At 42.5% G+C, this 16,616-nt stretch overlaps 1 protein-coding gene across 1 annotated transcript in view; it reads left to right on the top strand.

The window, feature by feature from the left end:
* The window catches only part of SI (sucrase-isomaltase), a 169,651-nt gene that overhangs the window by 87,330 nt on the left and 65,705 nt on the right, over positions 1–16,616 (top strand). Inside the window, exons 28-36 of the mRNA XM_061637223.1 lie at positions 1,742–1,838; positions 2,322–2,434; positions 2,548–2,673; positions 3,257–3,385; positions 7,004–7,114; positions 8,144–8,206; positions 9,655–9,789; positions 10,546–10,630; positions 13,779–13,917. Coding sequence (XP_061493207.1) covers positions 1,742–1,838; positions 2,322–2,434; positions 2,548–2,673; positions 3,257–3,385; positions 7,004–7,114; positions 8,144–8,206; positions 9,655–9,789; positions 10,546–10,630; positions 13,779–13,917 — 998 coding nt within the window. The remainder of the gene's footprint in view (positions 1–1,741; positions 1,839–2,321; positions 2,435–2,547; positions 2,674–3,256; positions 3,386–7,003; positions 7,115–8,143; positions 8,207–9,654; positions 9,790–10,545; positions 10,631–13,778; positions 13,918–16,616) is intronic.

Here is a 16,616-nt window from a genome sequence, read left to right as displayed (position 1 = left end):
ATCTGCTGGGTCCTGAGCCACTCTCACAATTGGCACAGGCCAGCATTGGGTCTGATCCAGAGCTGGTGCAGAGGTCAGACCTAATCTGCTTGTCCACCCCAACTTCCATTGCTACTTCCATGAGTGAATGGACTGCAGATGCTGTTGTGGCTCTGCTCCTTCATAGAGCCATGGTATGAGCAGCACAATTTTTGGTATGCTCTGTTCGTCAATAGGAACAAGTGCAATGGGCAGAGCAATCTATTCTCCCTTATACTGGGCTAGAGAAGGGGGTGTTGATTAGGAAGAGGTATTCCTCTGCCCAGCTCTCCTGGTTCAGCTGACCTTCTGCTAATGCTAGAGTGATGCAAACATCACTCCTTCGGTGCCAGCTTCTACTTTCTACCCAGATCCCTACCAGTGGGAGTCAGTGGAAGGCCCCAATATGGGGTGCTCTGAAACTGGGGAGGGACAGAGTTGATCCAGCCTGAGATCTGCTGGATCCTCAGCCACTCTCACTGCCATTGCACAACAAGTTGCAGGCAAAACATCAGGGGCTCACAGTGGGCCTGATGCCATCAAGTGAAATATGAATTTTGGTTCATAATCTTTATAGAATAAGTAATGGTATATACTTACACTCAAGGATCCCAGTCCAGCAATGGTGACACAATGCTTTCACACAAATGAGAGCATGGATTATTTTAGAATGTCTTATATTTGTATCAGCAAATTAATTTGATGTGTGTAAAATTGTTCTTTTATGTATCATTGCCTTTCTGCAATAACTTTCATCAAGCATTAGAAATATATACAGGACCCATTTCCTCAGGGGTGTGCGGAGAATGTATATTCCTTTTTACCAGCGCATAAACAAATCTTCTGAGGAAGCAGGATATTTTAAAGTTTGAAAATGAAACAAAATCTGTGCTGGTGTATTATTGCTGTTGTTGTTTCAATATACCTGTCATATAGTTGTGCTACTGCCATTGCTAATGGTGAGTCCCACCCCTGACAATTTCTGCTTGTTCGTTTTTCTGCTCACAAATAAGGTGGATAATTTTGAGAGGGCTTTGGCACACAGCTCTAGCTGTAATACATAATAATTCTAGTGTTAAGGAAAGTTTCAGTCAGGCCTGGGTCCCTGATTTAAGTCTGAGAGACACTGACAGGCTGCACAGAACTTTGGACTAGCCATGATGGTAGCCTCTGTCTCCATGGTCAGAGGCAGTATGCTTCTGAATACTGGTTGCTGGAAGCCGCAGGAGGGGAAAATGCTCTTGTGCTCAGGTCCTGCTTGTGAGCTTCCCACAGGCATCTGGTTGTCTACTGTGAGAACAGGATGCTGGACTAGATGGGCCACTAGATGGGCCACTGGCCTGATCCAGCAGATTCTTCTTATGTTCTTATGGACTGGGTCGTGTAAGTGTGGAAAACTGAGCTGTACTAATGTTACTCCTACAGTAAGTATTAGCCTATTTATTTAGTCTAATATTAGCATTGAGCAGGGGGTTGTCAGCAGATTTTATCAGAAAATGCAGAGACAATCTATTCATATGTTTTCATACTTTTCTACAGCTCTCAGCTATGTTTGGCAATCTGAAGGCAGAATATGGGAAATGTTGGGAAATTAATATTTACTTTGTTGTGAGCTAGAAACGTGTATACCTCGCCGACATGTGTAGAAGCATGCTGGGAAGAAAATTAATTTGCTAAGGAAGGCATTTGCTCATGGCATGTTGTTTTCCCTTCATACCTACAGTACAAATTGAATACTTATGGAGTTCACCCCTTTTACATGGGCCTAGAAAATGATGGAAATGCACACGGAGTTCTCTTGCTGAACAGTAATGGAATGGGTAATCTTGGCATTTTTAAATTATGGAACCTATCAGGTCGTCAGACTTGTGGCCCGCGAGCATGCCAGTCCCTAGTATGATTTTTCCAGTCCACCTATCCCATGATGGCCTGGCAGCATGTCTCATATTTGGCAAGTGTCTAGCCTATTTTCCTGTTGGCAGCTAAGAGTGGTGCAGGAGCCAATCAAATGCTCCTGCTGACCCCCGCCCCATACTGCACTGAGCTCCCTGCACTTCACCCCTCCTTCTCTCAGCAATGAGCAGCGGTGCTTGGTGTTGGGAAGCCAGGTGAGTGACACTGCCTTGCCTGTGCTGCTCACTGATTACTGCTGGTTAATGAGAGGCCAACTTTTCATTTTCAGAAGAGAAGGGCACGTATTGGGCAAATGTCGAGGCTGCTGAACTGGATGGGGAAAAGGATTCTTTTGGTAATTACTGGTCTATATGATAATTCCAGGGCATTTCCCTTTTATGAATTTCCAGAGGTGACATTCCAGCCAACTCCTGCTTTGACTTACCGTACAATTGGAGGGATTTTGGACTTCTATTTAGTTTTGGGACCAACTCCAGAACAAGTGGTTCAGGAATACACTGCAGTAAGGCTAAAACTTTGTTACAAAACCTGTACTAAAAATTTTTGCTCCCTTTTTTTTTCTTTTGCCAGCATACTGTAATACAAATATTCTTTGTTTCATTTTATTATTGCTAGCTCATTGGACGTCCAGTCATGCCTCCATATTGGGGTTTGGGTTTCCAACTATGCCGCTATGGATACGAAAATGACACAGAAATTGCCCAACTTTATGATGCAATGAAGGCAGCTAAAATCCCCTATGTAAGTGTGCACGTAGATATGACCATTCATATATATTTTTAACCCTGTCCTTAAAGCTAGGGATGTTGGAGAATTCTGACATAAAGTGGAACTTGCTGATGTTTGCTTATTTGTCCCATGTCGAAAATGGAAATCAACCAATCCAGCAAATACCATCGGTATTCACTGACCACAAATGATATGCAATTGTGTTTTGTCCCTATTTGCATTGCGTTTCTTTGGCATTGAAATAAATGGGGTGGAATAATGTAATGTATGTAATTAATTATGTAAATTATGTAATTTCATCACAGCAGACAGTGAGACTAATAATGTAGTTTTTGATGGAAGGTGAATGGGCGGAACAGAAAGGATGACTTCTTACATCCGTACTTAGAGGGGAATTTCAAAAATGGTTGGTGTTAAACAAGAAAAGAAAAAGAGGTCAGAATTTCATTGGGTTTAGCGGAAGCACCTTGCATGGGCCTATGTAGCTCTTTGGTTCCTGGACTCTGCTTGTAAATTAGTCACTTATAAAGTTTGTTTGATTGACTTTTTATGTCACATACACACCCCTATTCACGACCTTAACTGTTCTCCATAGGATATACAATATGCAGATATTGATTACATGGAGCGGCAGCTGGACTTCACTCTCAGTCCCAAGTTTACAAACCTTCCAGCTCTGGTTGACAGAATGAAACAGGATGGGATGAGATTTGTCATCATTTTGGTCAGTACATATGTTTTGCACTTGTTTAGCTTAATAACTTTATTATATTATATAGCTAACTAACTGAAGAATCCTATACTCACCTGCTAAAGTTCTGTGTTCACCCAGCCTGGGAAGTGGGGAGGGAAACACATAATTCAGAAGATCCTCAAATGGCACAAAACCAGCACACACGCTAATTGTCCATTGAAACATCACCATCCTAACAATTGGGGGCTGATAATGCCCAAATGTTGCCCCTAAACAGAGGGAGCCATTGAACTCACAATGATGAGGACAGGCTCACAGGATAGCTCCTTGTATCACAGCATACATACTATGTGCAATGATGCTACAGCACCCGTACACTATGCACAATGATGTTACAGCACCCCCATTCCAGTTGCACAAACGTCACCCTGTGACCATCCATCCCCAGGCATTAATGCCAGTTCCATGGCATTCTTTCAGGCAGGAGTTCAAGTCCGCTTCCGCTTCCAGCACTGTTTTGAGGGCAACACACTAAGGGAATGAAGGAAAAGACACACAGCACAGGATTCACACAGCTCTCATGGCCAGAGGCCTGCAGAGAACACATAAAACTCTCCTGGAACAAGGGTTCAAGACCCACGAGGGTGGAACCGAAGGGAGGGAGGGGCCAGGGTAGGTGACAAGAGAAGCCACAGACATACACTGACAGCAAGAACTTTCAATGGCTCACCGCATGGGACACAGAGTTGGGAAGCAGGAGACACGAGTTCAAGTTCCAGCAGGGGGAGAGGGAGGAAATGCCCCCACTCATTCTTTGTATTCCTGAAGCTCCATGGATTCAAACCCACATGCAAACACCACAGAGCACTTTCTTAACAACTCAGCCACAGCAGCAGTCAGGAAACTGACCCATCGTGCAGCATCTTCCCCTTGAGGCCCCTAGACCCAGTCATAAATCTGCTAAACGAGCCCTAGTCTGGTTGAGCATCCCATGTTTTACATGCAGGAGATCCAGAGTTAAAATCCTGGATAAATTCACATGCTAGGAAAGGTGAGGAAAGTCCTCTTCCACTCAGGCACACCTGAGCAAATCAGAAAGGTTCATGGGACATTGGCCTGACTCTTGCACGGGCCTTTTTGGCCCACCCCTCTCTAATGTAGCTCATCTGCTGAGCGTCCCCCAGCTATCTTAGGCAATAGGTCAGCTCTGCCAACTAGAATCTCAGGAATATCAGTGCCCATTCCCCCTGTGTCCCTTCATTACTGTTCCTCCTTTATTCCCACCAAGAGATTGCCTCATACACTCCCCTTCAGCAGAACCCATCCCACTTGCGAGCCCTGTTCCTGTCCCACATCCTCAGAATCCCATCCTGAGGCCAGCTGAAGCCAAACTGTACCAAGGCCCGGGGAAGGATTCCCTAATTGCCACTCCCTAGCAACAAAGGGAGAGCCAGTGTGGTGTAGTGGTTAAGGTGTTGGACTACGACTTGGGAGACCAGGGTTTGAATCCCCACACAGCCATGAAGCTCACTGGGCGACCTTGGGCCAGTCACTGCCTCTCAGCCTCAGAGGAAGGCAATGGTAAACCGTTTACCATGAAAACCCTATTCGTAGGGTCGCCATAAGTCAGAATCGACTTGAAGGCAGTACATCTCCTGTTGCCTGACTGCCTTGTCATCAAGCTTGCAGGGGTATAAGAGCCTGCTTGGAACCAAGTAGGTTAGCAACCCTATGGAGGAACAGCTGGCAACATCCTGGTCACTGCTGCAGAGCACAGGGTGGGCCTCCCTCATGGTCTGCATGTTACAGGGCATGGGATGGATTCTGTACCTGTGGGAGAGTGGCCTGTAAATATAAAGGGAGACAGAGGGTAACAAAACAATAGTCAGCAGCTGGAATATATAGTTAGTCCATGAACCAGGAAGCACACTTGGTCTTTGTGATGGAGTGAGAGAGAAGAGGGAATGGTGCTGCTGCTCTTCCAGTGCTCATGTTGCAGCCGATACAACTGCAGTGATTGTGATCATATTCTCCCCCTTTCTCCTTGAGAGTTGCAGTGTGTGGGGAGAGACAGCTTGTTCAACTGCATGCATCCAGGCTGTGATTCTGAAAGGAGAAGATGCACCATGTTTGACAAGTAGTGGCAATAGCTAGAATAGACTCCCTGACCTTTGCCAGCAGTGTGTGTGTGTTTGTGTGTGTGTTGGAGATTGCTGCTCCCCAATTTTTTTGCAGTGGAGGGAGAGTTACAGGCCACATTTGCTCTATACACTTAAAGCAGTATCATAGCGAAGCAGTATCATACCACTTTAAATAGCCCTGGCTTCCCCCCAAGAATCCTGGGAACTGTAAAGGGTGCTGAGAGTTGTTAGGAGACCCTTATTGCCTTCACAGAGCTACAATTCCTAGAGTGGTTTAATAATCAGCCTTTCTTCCCAAACAATCAGAAAACTGTAGCTCTAGGGCCACAGCAGTACAGTTCCAATGGGGTAATCATTATTTACATATAGCAGATTGGGGGTGGGGAAGACATGGGAGACAACTGCATAAGTCACCCCTTTCTTTCGGTCCATGTACTCCAGTTATTAGAATGGATTGGAAATGGTTGCTGAGTGGGGGTTTTCCCCTGAAATACTTGTTGGGATTAAGCTCTTATCAGTGTTATGAAGAAAGGCTGTTTCAGCAAAGTCCCTCTTTTGTGCAAAGTGTCCTTTCCCTCTCGTTTCCCCCACCGAAGCTCCCTCTTTTGAGCTCTAAGCAGTGGCGGATGATGGCTCCATGTCATAGGGAAGTGCTTCAGCACCTTGGACAGCTCCTTGAATGTTTGGACTAAAACCTGGAGCAGACTCCTTCCCCCCCTTGACTTGGAGCCACCAGCCACCGCTGGCTCTAAGTGTAAATGGCATAGGGCCAGAGAGATATAGCCCCACCATGTTGTGTGCCTTATCATCTCAGGCCCCCTCCAGACTGGTGTTTCATAGTGGATGTGTTCTCCGCAGCAGGTTACGGGGCATGCACTGATTGGAAATGAAGTGGTATGACCACCCCAAAACTTTTGCAGGCACAAACAGTATTAAAAGCAGAATTGTGTGTGACTGCCCCAACAGCATCATGAGGACAAATAATCATGCCTATGCAATGAAAAGGACATCTGGATGTGCCCTGAGTTGTCTCCACATGTGGGGTTTATATGCTAGTAGTGATGTCTTGTGATAGGGTGCTGAGTTCTGCCATATCCTATGCTTTGTCACAGCAGCATGGGCAGGATGGTTGCCAGCACAGGGCTGGATATCTTTAAATTGTACACAAGGTGAGGGGATTTTTTTTTCTTTTTTGTGTATGCACGGTCTGAGGCAGACATAAAATCCCATGGTCATATTCAGGAAAAATATAAGATGTGGTGTAAGTGGTTTCTGCTGTGCCACCCACAACCCTGTCCTGTTTTTGACATGCCTATGGTATATCTTTGCTGGTGGGACAGCTGTGCTGGTAGAATCTTCCACCAGAGTGGCTGTTGTGTAGAAGGGTTTCTGCCACATACTACATGCCTATCCTAATAGCTGGCATATTTTCAAAACAGGATTACTCTGTTAATAACTATTCTAAGCTTAGTTTTTAAACACAAGTGTAAACAGTTCTTCATTTCAGGATCCAGCCATTTCTGGGAATGAAACCAAGCCTTATCCACCATTCACAAGAGGTGTTCAGGATGATGTCTTCATTAAATGGCCCAATGGCAGTGATATTGTGTGGGGAAAGGTAATATTATATGCATATCATCATTATTAACTACATGTAAATGGTCTCCCCGAGGAGGTGCGCCTGGCGCCGACACTATCATCTTTTCGGCGCCAGGTTAAAACCTTTCTCTTCTCTGAGGTATTTTAATTCCTGTTAATTCTAAATTATTATATTTTGATTTTAGACTGTACAGTTTTTTGTACAGTTTTGTATTGTGATATACTGTATTGTGTTATTTTTATTGTATTTTTAATGTTCACTGCCCAGAGAGCTGTTGCTAGTCGGGCGGTATATAAGCTTAATTAAATAAATAAATAAAATAAATGTAAATGTGCCTAAACAACTAGTCGCTGTATATAAAAAGACACAGGATGACAGCCTTAAATGTTCTTTGTTTTGATTAAATTGGAACTGTAGTCATCTTAGTAAGATGATAACTATAGTCTTATCAGCAGAGAAACTAACTACAGTATATGTAAAAATAACTAGAATGTCTGCTTGAGAGGACTATTAGAAGTCATCTGATATGAGAGAATAATTATTGCTAGCAACAGTGCTGTTTTTGTGATGGTGCTCACTGGTATGGAGCATCACCACCTCTCTTTTTTTGCTGCCCATAGTAGCTATTTTGTGCTGGCACCCATGACACTTTCATCAAGATATGAGTACCGGCACCTCATTTTTTAAAAATCAAAATAAAGCACTGACAACCAATATGAGTATACTTATTGTGTGGTACATGCCAATGTCACTGAAAAAGAGTGCATGCTGGAAACAGTCACAAGTTGGCGTTTTAAGAATAGTCTAATTAAAGTGTTGCATTCTTGTATTTTCCTCTCTCTCCACTGTTTTCAGGGTGGGATGTAGCCCCCCTTCTCTTTTGTAACAAACAAAAGCAGCTTGCTCATATGATAATTTATTTATCGTTCTTTAATGAATTTCTATCTCACCTTTTTGAGTGTAGAGCAGTGACTCATTTGTAAAGTCCCCACCACCCATCAGTTCATTATTTTATTGAGTTATCATCAAATATTTTTGTTGTTGTAGGTGTGGCCTGATCTTCCTGGTGTTGTTGTGAATACATCAAAAACCTGGGATGAGCAAGTTGAGGTAAGTTTAGTTCAGCCAAAGATAGTGTGTCAGTGAAAAAGCCCCGGGCAATGTGAAAACACATTTATAGTGGTAACAAGACAAAAATGAATAAACTCTATATGTGCAAAGGAGAGCTTTGGATGGGCATTTTTTCCCTGTACCCTCAGATAGAGGGAAGGTCAAGGCTAGCTGGGGAAGTGAGATGCAAGCAGCCCTTCATGTGTATTGGTCATGCTGGAAGCCTATGATTTAGGAATTACTAAGCTGTAGAATTCTCTCCCCAGAGAGGTGTATCTGCCACCTTCATTATACAGCTTTCATCATATGCTGAAGACACACCTCTTTACCCTGCCCTTTGACACTTGAGATATATATATATTGGGACCCACTCTACTTCTGACTGTAATATGGTTTTAAACTGTTTTTAATGTTGTGTTTTACTATGTTATAACCTGCCCTCAAACCTTCTGGTGAAGGGTGCCTACTACTGCTACTGCTGCTGCTACTACTACTACTACTACTAATAATAATAATAACCAACCTGCTTTAGACTTATCAGAGCAGGTATCTTCTCTAAATCCTTAAATGTGAGACCCTATGCTTCATTTGGAAGAGCTGGATTTTTTTAAAAAAATCATAGCCATCTTATAAACATTGAATGAGTTTTTAATAGGCATGGCCAACCTGCTGTTCACCAAGTCAAGCAGGCAGTAGACATAGAGGCCACAATTTAAAGAACCACAAAACAAGTTTTGTAAGCCCAGTGTATTTAGACCACACCCCCTGCCCCCCAAAAAGCAGCCACAAGGCAAAATGCCTTGGACACTTTGGAGAGTGGTGTAAGCAGTTATTATAATACGTGATCAATCATGAGGGGCAGCCATCCAGGGAAAGAATTAAAAAATTCCTTTGGGCTAGCACAATTCCCATGCAGAGTATAACAATGCAATCCTCTGTGTGTCTTCTCAGAAGTAAATCCCAGTGAGTTGAATGGGAATTACTCCCAAATAAGTGTATATCGGATTACAGCCTATGGTGTTCTTTGGACCTTGCCCATAGCGATTGACTATGGAGTTGTGTGTGGTAATATTCTGTAGAGCTGTGTGAACAATGTCTATTGCTGGACCATCTACTGTCTGTTGCTCACTTACTAGGATTCTTGAAAAGAGTGCTGGACTTAATATACCTTGATGTTATTACGGGAGTTTTTATTTTCTTAAGGAAGTGTGCAGGCTCAGGATTACATAACATGGATTAGTTTGGCTTAAATTTTTAAGGGATCTTGCGTATTCACTGAAAGCACATCCATCAACACTATCAAAATTGTCTCATCTGTTCTTGAGGGTTCTGTCATCCACATGGTGGCATCTATATCCAGGGATACTATATGCCTACTTTAGCTTTTGTTATCAATCAGCAATTTTAACTAAGTAATATTTTTCCCCTTATATTATTTAATATTCCAGTTATACAGAGCTTGGGCTGCATTTCCAGATTTCTTTCGCAACTCTACAGCTCAGTGGTGGAAAAGAGAAATTCAGGAGTTCTACACCAACCCTGTTTATCCAGCAAAAAGCATTAAATTTGATGGCCTTTGGATCGTGAGTCTCCACCTCTTTTTGTCTATGTTGTTTTATATAGCTGTTGCTACTGAAAACAGCTACTAGGAAAAAAATCCATATTTCCGTTGGATTAATTTCACTGTAATGGTTTATACTAACAGTTATAATGCTCTTATGGAGATAATATGTGAGTAATCTACATTAATGGGGAGTTGATGGTGGGTCCTTGCTATGAAGGGCTCACAGTTAGGAACTGGTAAGTCTATTTGTTTCTGGTCCATATCTAACATACGTTCATCCAGAAATTGTTGCCATCCCATTTCTACATTAAGCTGCTTTTTATCAGCTTTGTTAGCTTGAGCCTGTGGGTTTCGTCCATCTTTTCAGGGCAGGATGCAAATGAGAATGTATTAGTGTTCCTAGGAAGACAGATATGTGTCTTGGGTCCAAGCTCTGTGTTATAGGGCAATATATTGGTATTGCAAATTTATTTCTCAACAACCCTTTTGGGGGTCTTGTCAATTTTTTTAAAAAAATACACAGTACCAGGATTTGTTTTTTTGTGGGGGTGGAAGAGGGGTGCATGTATTTGCATAGGTGAAGAGTGGGCTATATATATTTTAATAAATAACTTACATATCCCTCCCCCCACAACAAATATCCCGGCATACCTTCAATGCTCTTGGTCACCTTGAATGAAGAGGCAATATATTTTCATATTTTTCCTGAAATGATCAAATTATCATAAAAGTCAATAAATAGTAATATTTCTTTTTATTTTCTTTGCAATGCAAGGATATGAATGAACCATCAAGTTTTGTCACTGGTTCCGTTATTGGTTGCGGGAACTCTGATCTAAATACACCTATATATATACCAAGTAAGTGTATTTACTTATACATTCTTTTAGATCTCTTGGAATGTCATTGCTTGCTAGGTGTATGCTGAACCTGGGAACCACATCTTCCAACATGCAGAATGTAGGCTTGAACTGAATGTTCTGAATGAAATGTGTGAAATCGCAACACAGAGGCTATTTCAGTGGTGGTAAAATTCATCCCATGGTTTTGGAGAGTGCTTACCTGTTGTGATACAGCATCTCTCCTGAAGCATTTGGAGGAGGGGAACCAATATGAGTTACACTATTGCTGGTGCCCTTGATAATAGCAAAATAAAAGTTCAAAGGATGAACAAGAAATCATTGTGGTTGCAACACCCAAAGGTGAGATGAATTTGCCCTCCCCATAATTTCATGAAATGTTCCTATTCAGGCCTTATCCTAGTCTGCTTTTTTAAAGCTTTTTTTAAAAATATGTTTTTTAAAGATGTTTTGTTTTAGAATATAATTTAAAGTCTGCTTTAATATGTTTTAAAGTGCTTTTAGTGTTTTTGTTTGCAGCTCTGGGCTTCTATAGGGAGGAAGGGTGGGATATAAATTTAATGAATAAATTCTTAATGCAGGTTGATTCCCTACCACAACTAAGTTGCAGGAGCGTAGATTCAGATTGGACATTAGAAGGAACTTCTTGACAGTAAGGGCAGTTCGGCAATGGAACCGACTGCCTAGGGAGGTGGTGGGATCCCCTTCGCTGGATGTCTTCAAGCAGAGGCTGGACAGCTATCCGCGGGAGATGCTCTAGGTGTGGATTTCCTGCTATGAGCAGGGGGTTGGACTCGATGGCCTACAAGGCCCCTTCCAGCTTTATGATTCTATGATTCTACCACCAGAGTAAGATTGGAATCCTTTGCTCAACCACACAGCTGGAAGCAGGGTTGCTGTCTAAAGGCAGTAACCTACATTAGATGTCTCTTTTTTAATTAGTAAGAATATTGCTGTTCCTTACACATTCCTAACTTGGGTTCTGTATAAGCTGCTATTTCTACCACTTGACATGATGAAAATAAGGCATCCTGGAAACACAATTTATTTATTTATTACATTTATATACCACCCCATAGCCGAAGCTCTCTGGGTGGTTTACAGCAATTAAAAACATTAAAAACAAATATACAAATTTTAAAACACAAAAAACAATTTAAAAACATTGAAAACAATGTAAAAACACATGCTAACATGCCTGGGAGAAGAGGAAAGTCTTGACTTGGCACCGAAAAGATAACAGGTGCCAGGTGCACCTCGTCAGGGAAATCATTCCATAATTTGGGGGCCACCACTGAGAAGGCCCTCTCCCTTGTTGCCAGACTCCCAGCTTCCCTCCGAGTAGGCACCTGGAGGAGGACCTTGGATGTTGAGCATAGAGTACGGGTGCGTTCATGTCGGGAGAGGTGTTCCATCACGTATTGTGGTCCTAAGCCGTGTAAGGATTTATAGGTTAAAACCAGCACCTTGAATCGAGCTCGGAAACATACAGGCAGCCAATGCGAACGGGCCAGAATCGGTTTTATATGTTTGAACCATCTGGCCCCTGTTACCAATCTGGCTGCTGCATTTTTCATAAGCTGCAGTTTCTGAACCGTCTTCAAAGGCAGCCCCACGTAGAGTGCATTGCAGTAATCTAACTTGGAGGTTACCAGAGCATGGACAACGGAAGCCAGGTTATCCCTGTGCAGATAGGGGCATAGCTGGGCCCCCAACCGAAATTGGGAGAAGGCATTCCGTGCCACCGAGGCTACCTGAGCCTCAAGTGACAGAGGTGGTTCTAGGAGAACCCCCAAGCTACAAACCTGCTCCTTCAGGGGGAGTGCGACCCCATCCAGGACATGCTGAACATCCACCATCTGGTCAGAAGAACCACCCACTAGCAGCATCTCAATCTTGTCTGGATTGAGCCTCAGTTTATTACCCCTCATCCGGTTCATTGTCGCAGCCAGGCACTGGTTCAGCACATTGACAGCCTCACCTGAAGAAGATGAAAAGGAGAAATAGAGCTGCGTGTCAACAGCATACTGATGGCAACGCACTCCAAAGCTCTGGATGACCGCACCCAGCAGTTTCATGTAGATGTTGAACAGCACGGCTGACAGAACTAACCCCTGTGGAACCCCATACTGGAGAGTCCAGGGTGCCGAGCAATGTTCCCCAAGCACCACCTTCTAGAGCCAACCCGCCAAGTAGGAGCGGAACCACCACCATGCAGTCCCTCCCACTCCCAACTCAGCCAGTCTTCCCAGAAGGATACCATGATCGATGGTATCGAAAGCTGCTGAGAGATCAAGGAGAATCAACAGAGTCACACTCCCCCTGTCTCTCTCCCGACAGAGGTCATCGTACGGGGCAACCAAGGATGTTTCCGTACCAAAACCAGGCCTGAAATCCGACTGAAATGGATCCAAATAATTGGCCTCATCCAAGAGTGTCTGGAGCTGGCCTGCCACCACTCGTTCAAGGACCTTGCCCAGGAATGGAACATTTGCCACCAGCCTATAGTTATTAAGATTTTCTGGGTCCAGGGAGGGTCTCTTCAGGAGTGGTCTCACTACCACCTCTTTCAGGCAGCCAGGGACCACCCCCTCCTCCAAAGAGGCATTAATCACCTCCCTGACCCAGCCAGCTGTTCCATCCATGCTAGCTTTTATTAACCAAGAAGGGCAAGGATCCAGCACAGAAGTGGTTGCACGAACCTGTCCAAGCACCTTGTCAACGTCCTCAAGCTGCACCAACTGAAACTCATCCAAGAAATCGGGACAAGGCTGTGCTCTGGATACCTCGCTTGATTCACCTGCTATAACACTGGAGTCTAAGTCCTGGCGGATGCTAAAGATTTTATCCTGAAACACAAGACATATTGTACTCATTACAGAAAAGCCCTTTGGCCAGTTTATCATCAAGATGCTTTTCCCCCATTCATAGCTGTGGGCTGCTTTTTAATATTCACATTAAATGTTTAGTGAAATCAAATTCCTGTTCTTCTATTCCATTCAAATATTATGCCTCGTTCATGTTGTTGGATTCCACCTAAAACTAAAACTTCAAATTGTGATTCTCCAGTTTGATTAATTTGAATTTTTATAGTAAAAGATGGGTAACATTTTGTTTAGCCTCTCTCTGTGTTTGTCTTCTTCATTAGACTTACTAGGAAGGGATATTGGGTTGAGTGACAAAACCTTGTGCATGCAAAGTCAACAGTTTCTGGCTGATGGAAGCCCAGTTCGACACTATGATGTCCACAATCTATATGGTTGGTCGCAAACTAAGCCTACATATGAGTAAGTTATCTTTTTGTTTGTGATGGCTTGGTGCTTGTCTCACATTGTTAGTAACTCAGATGCTCATTTACTAGAAGAAATTTGTACAAATGATTAAAAAGTAATACATACATTATTTTATCCTTTTTTCTGGTTACATAAACTTGTTCAGCACGTTTAAATCTTCCTTGCTTTCTTTGTACAGATTGGAACTGCCAAAATAATTCAGTTCATAACTATGCTTTTAAAGTGGTATCATGCCACCTTAAACAGTCATGCTTCTCAGTCAAGAATCCTTCGAATTATAGTTTAAGGGTGCTGAGAATTGTTAGATGACCTATGTTTACCTCAAAGAGCTACAATTTCCAGAATGATTTTATCATCAATCATTGTTTCCAGGGAGCTCTGGGAATTATATCTCTGTGAGGAGAATAGGGCTCTCCTAACAAGTCTCAGCATTCTTAAAAAACTATAGTTCCCAGGATCCTTTAGGGCCAACCATGACTGTACCATGGGGACATTTAACTTTTGAGTTTGATTAGCCTTTTAAGCATCAAGCTTCTTCTTGTTTCTAAGTCTGCAAGTGCATTGGGTCATAATATTAAGAGACCTAATTTCTCACTTAGTTTGGAGCAATTCCTTGTACACATATTCTAATGACCATATTATGTCGTGTAAGCTTAATTGCTGACCTGCTTTGTGAAACAAAATGGCCAGGTTAGTGGTTTTAATGTGGATGTTTAATTACATCCCAGCAAACACTATCTTGTTTCAGTGCATTCGGATACAACGCGTTGGGCTTACAAGTGGGATTCCTTTATGAGATATCTTCAAAGGCCATCTTGAGACAGCCCTGTGTGATGCAGATGCAGAAAGTTCCACCAACTGTAATAAAGAGTGCTCTGCCATTCACTGATGACACTGAGCAGTTTTCAGTGTTTTGATAGGCCATTAAGACAGCAGCATAAGAAATTAAAGTAAAAAATAACCCCTTGCTCCTAGCTTAGTATGTGATGGACTACTTTAATTAAAAAGCTTGTATTTGTTTGGCTAGGATTCCACGTAGGGTACACAGAATGATTATTTTAAATTAAGAGCTCTGTATACCCATTCTTAAATTAATAACCTTAACAATTCACTTTTAAGAAAGTAAATGTTAAAGACAGGCAAGAGAATGCATATTATGTAAAGAAAATATGCAAGACTTTCTATTTAACTATTTATTTCTTTAGTTCCAAAGCAACTTTACTACATGCTAATTCCTTATTGAGTTATATCCTGTTTTAGATAATGTCTGATCTAGGGATAGAGTTCACTGCCCAGTTCCAATCCACTTGTAGTCTAATAGTCCATCATTCCATCCCAAACCAACCTTTTTTTGTTCCCACTTGCTTTGGTGCTTGCCGATTTGATCCTCTGTGGGGGGTTTTGGTTGCGGGAAAAATGTGTAATTTTTAATAGGTAATTTTAAATACCTATGTAAATGATCACGGTGTTCCACATGGTGTATTTTTCCTGTTTATCACACCTACACACTGTTACGAATGCATTAACAGAGGAAATTACGAAGATAATTATATGAAATCAGGGGGGAAATGTGAAAAAAATTCTGTGCCTATTACAGCCGTGAGCCGCCACACAAAATCAGTGCCAATCCAAAAAGATAGCAAATTCAGTCGGAATCTGGTATTAAGTCTGATTTAGCAGATATTCTTACCCATTCCTAGTGTGATCTAATAGCAATATATCTAGGCTGTTTCTTTACCAATTCAATGAGCAAGCTAAGAGCAACATCCTCCCCACCCCCGAACCCATAGACTATAATGACCTTAAAGCCCTTGGTAAATTTGATATTACAGGGGGGGGGAATGCCACATTTTAATTGTTATTTTTACTTGAGTGGATGTTTTCCAGCATTTCACTGTCAATCAAGACTCTCGCAAAACTGCTGAATGGACAGGGGAAAAACATTCTTCTACGTACAGGCAAATCAAGCATGATTATGATCAAGCATGATTATGATATCTTTACAATTGAACATGAAGAATAAAATGTGTAAGACTCTCACTTCAAAGGTGTACTAAAGAACGATAAGGAGATTGCAGAGAAGCTAAATGAATTCTTTGCATCTGTCTTCACAGTGGAAGATATAAGGCAGATCCCTGAACCTGAACTAACATTTGCAGGAAGGGATTCTGAGGAACTGAGACAAATAGTGGTAACGAGAGAGGAAGTTCTAAGCTTAATGGACAATATAAAAACTGACAAATCACCGGGCCCGGATGGCATCCACCTGAGAGTTCTCAAAGAACTCAAAGGTGAAATTGCTGATCTGCTAACTAAAATATGTAACTTGTCCCCAGAGCTTGGAAAAGTTACTTTTTTGAACTACAACTCCCATCATCCCCAGCCAGCATGGCCACTGGATTGGGCTGATGGGAGTTGTAGTTCAAAAAAGTAATTTTTCCAAGCTCTGCTTGTCCCTTGGGTCCTCCTCCGTGTCTGAGGACTGGAAAGTGGCAAATGTAACACCAATCTTCAAAAAGGGATCCAGAGGGGATCCCGGAAATTACAGGCCAGTTAGCTTAACTTCTGTCCCTGGAAAACTGGTAGAAAGTATAATTAAAGCTAGATTAACTAAGCACATAGAAGAACAAGCCTTGCTGAAGCAGAGCCAGTATGGCTTCTGCAAGGGAAAGTCCTGTCTCAGTAACCTATTA

Source organism: Rhineura floridana, chromosome 7 (genome assembly GCF_030035675.1).
Source record: "Rhineura floridana isolate rRhiFlo1 chromosome 7, rRhiFlo1.hap2, whole genome shotgun sequence".
Lineage (NCBI taxonomy): Eukaryota > Metazoa > Chordata > Lepidosauria > Squamata > Rhineuridae > Rhineura > Rhineura floridana.
Note: the sequence above shows the minus strand (reverse complement) of the source record. Positions and strands in the feature narration are given on the sequence as shown.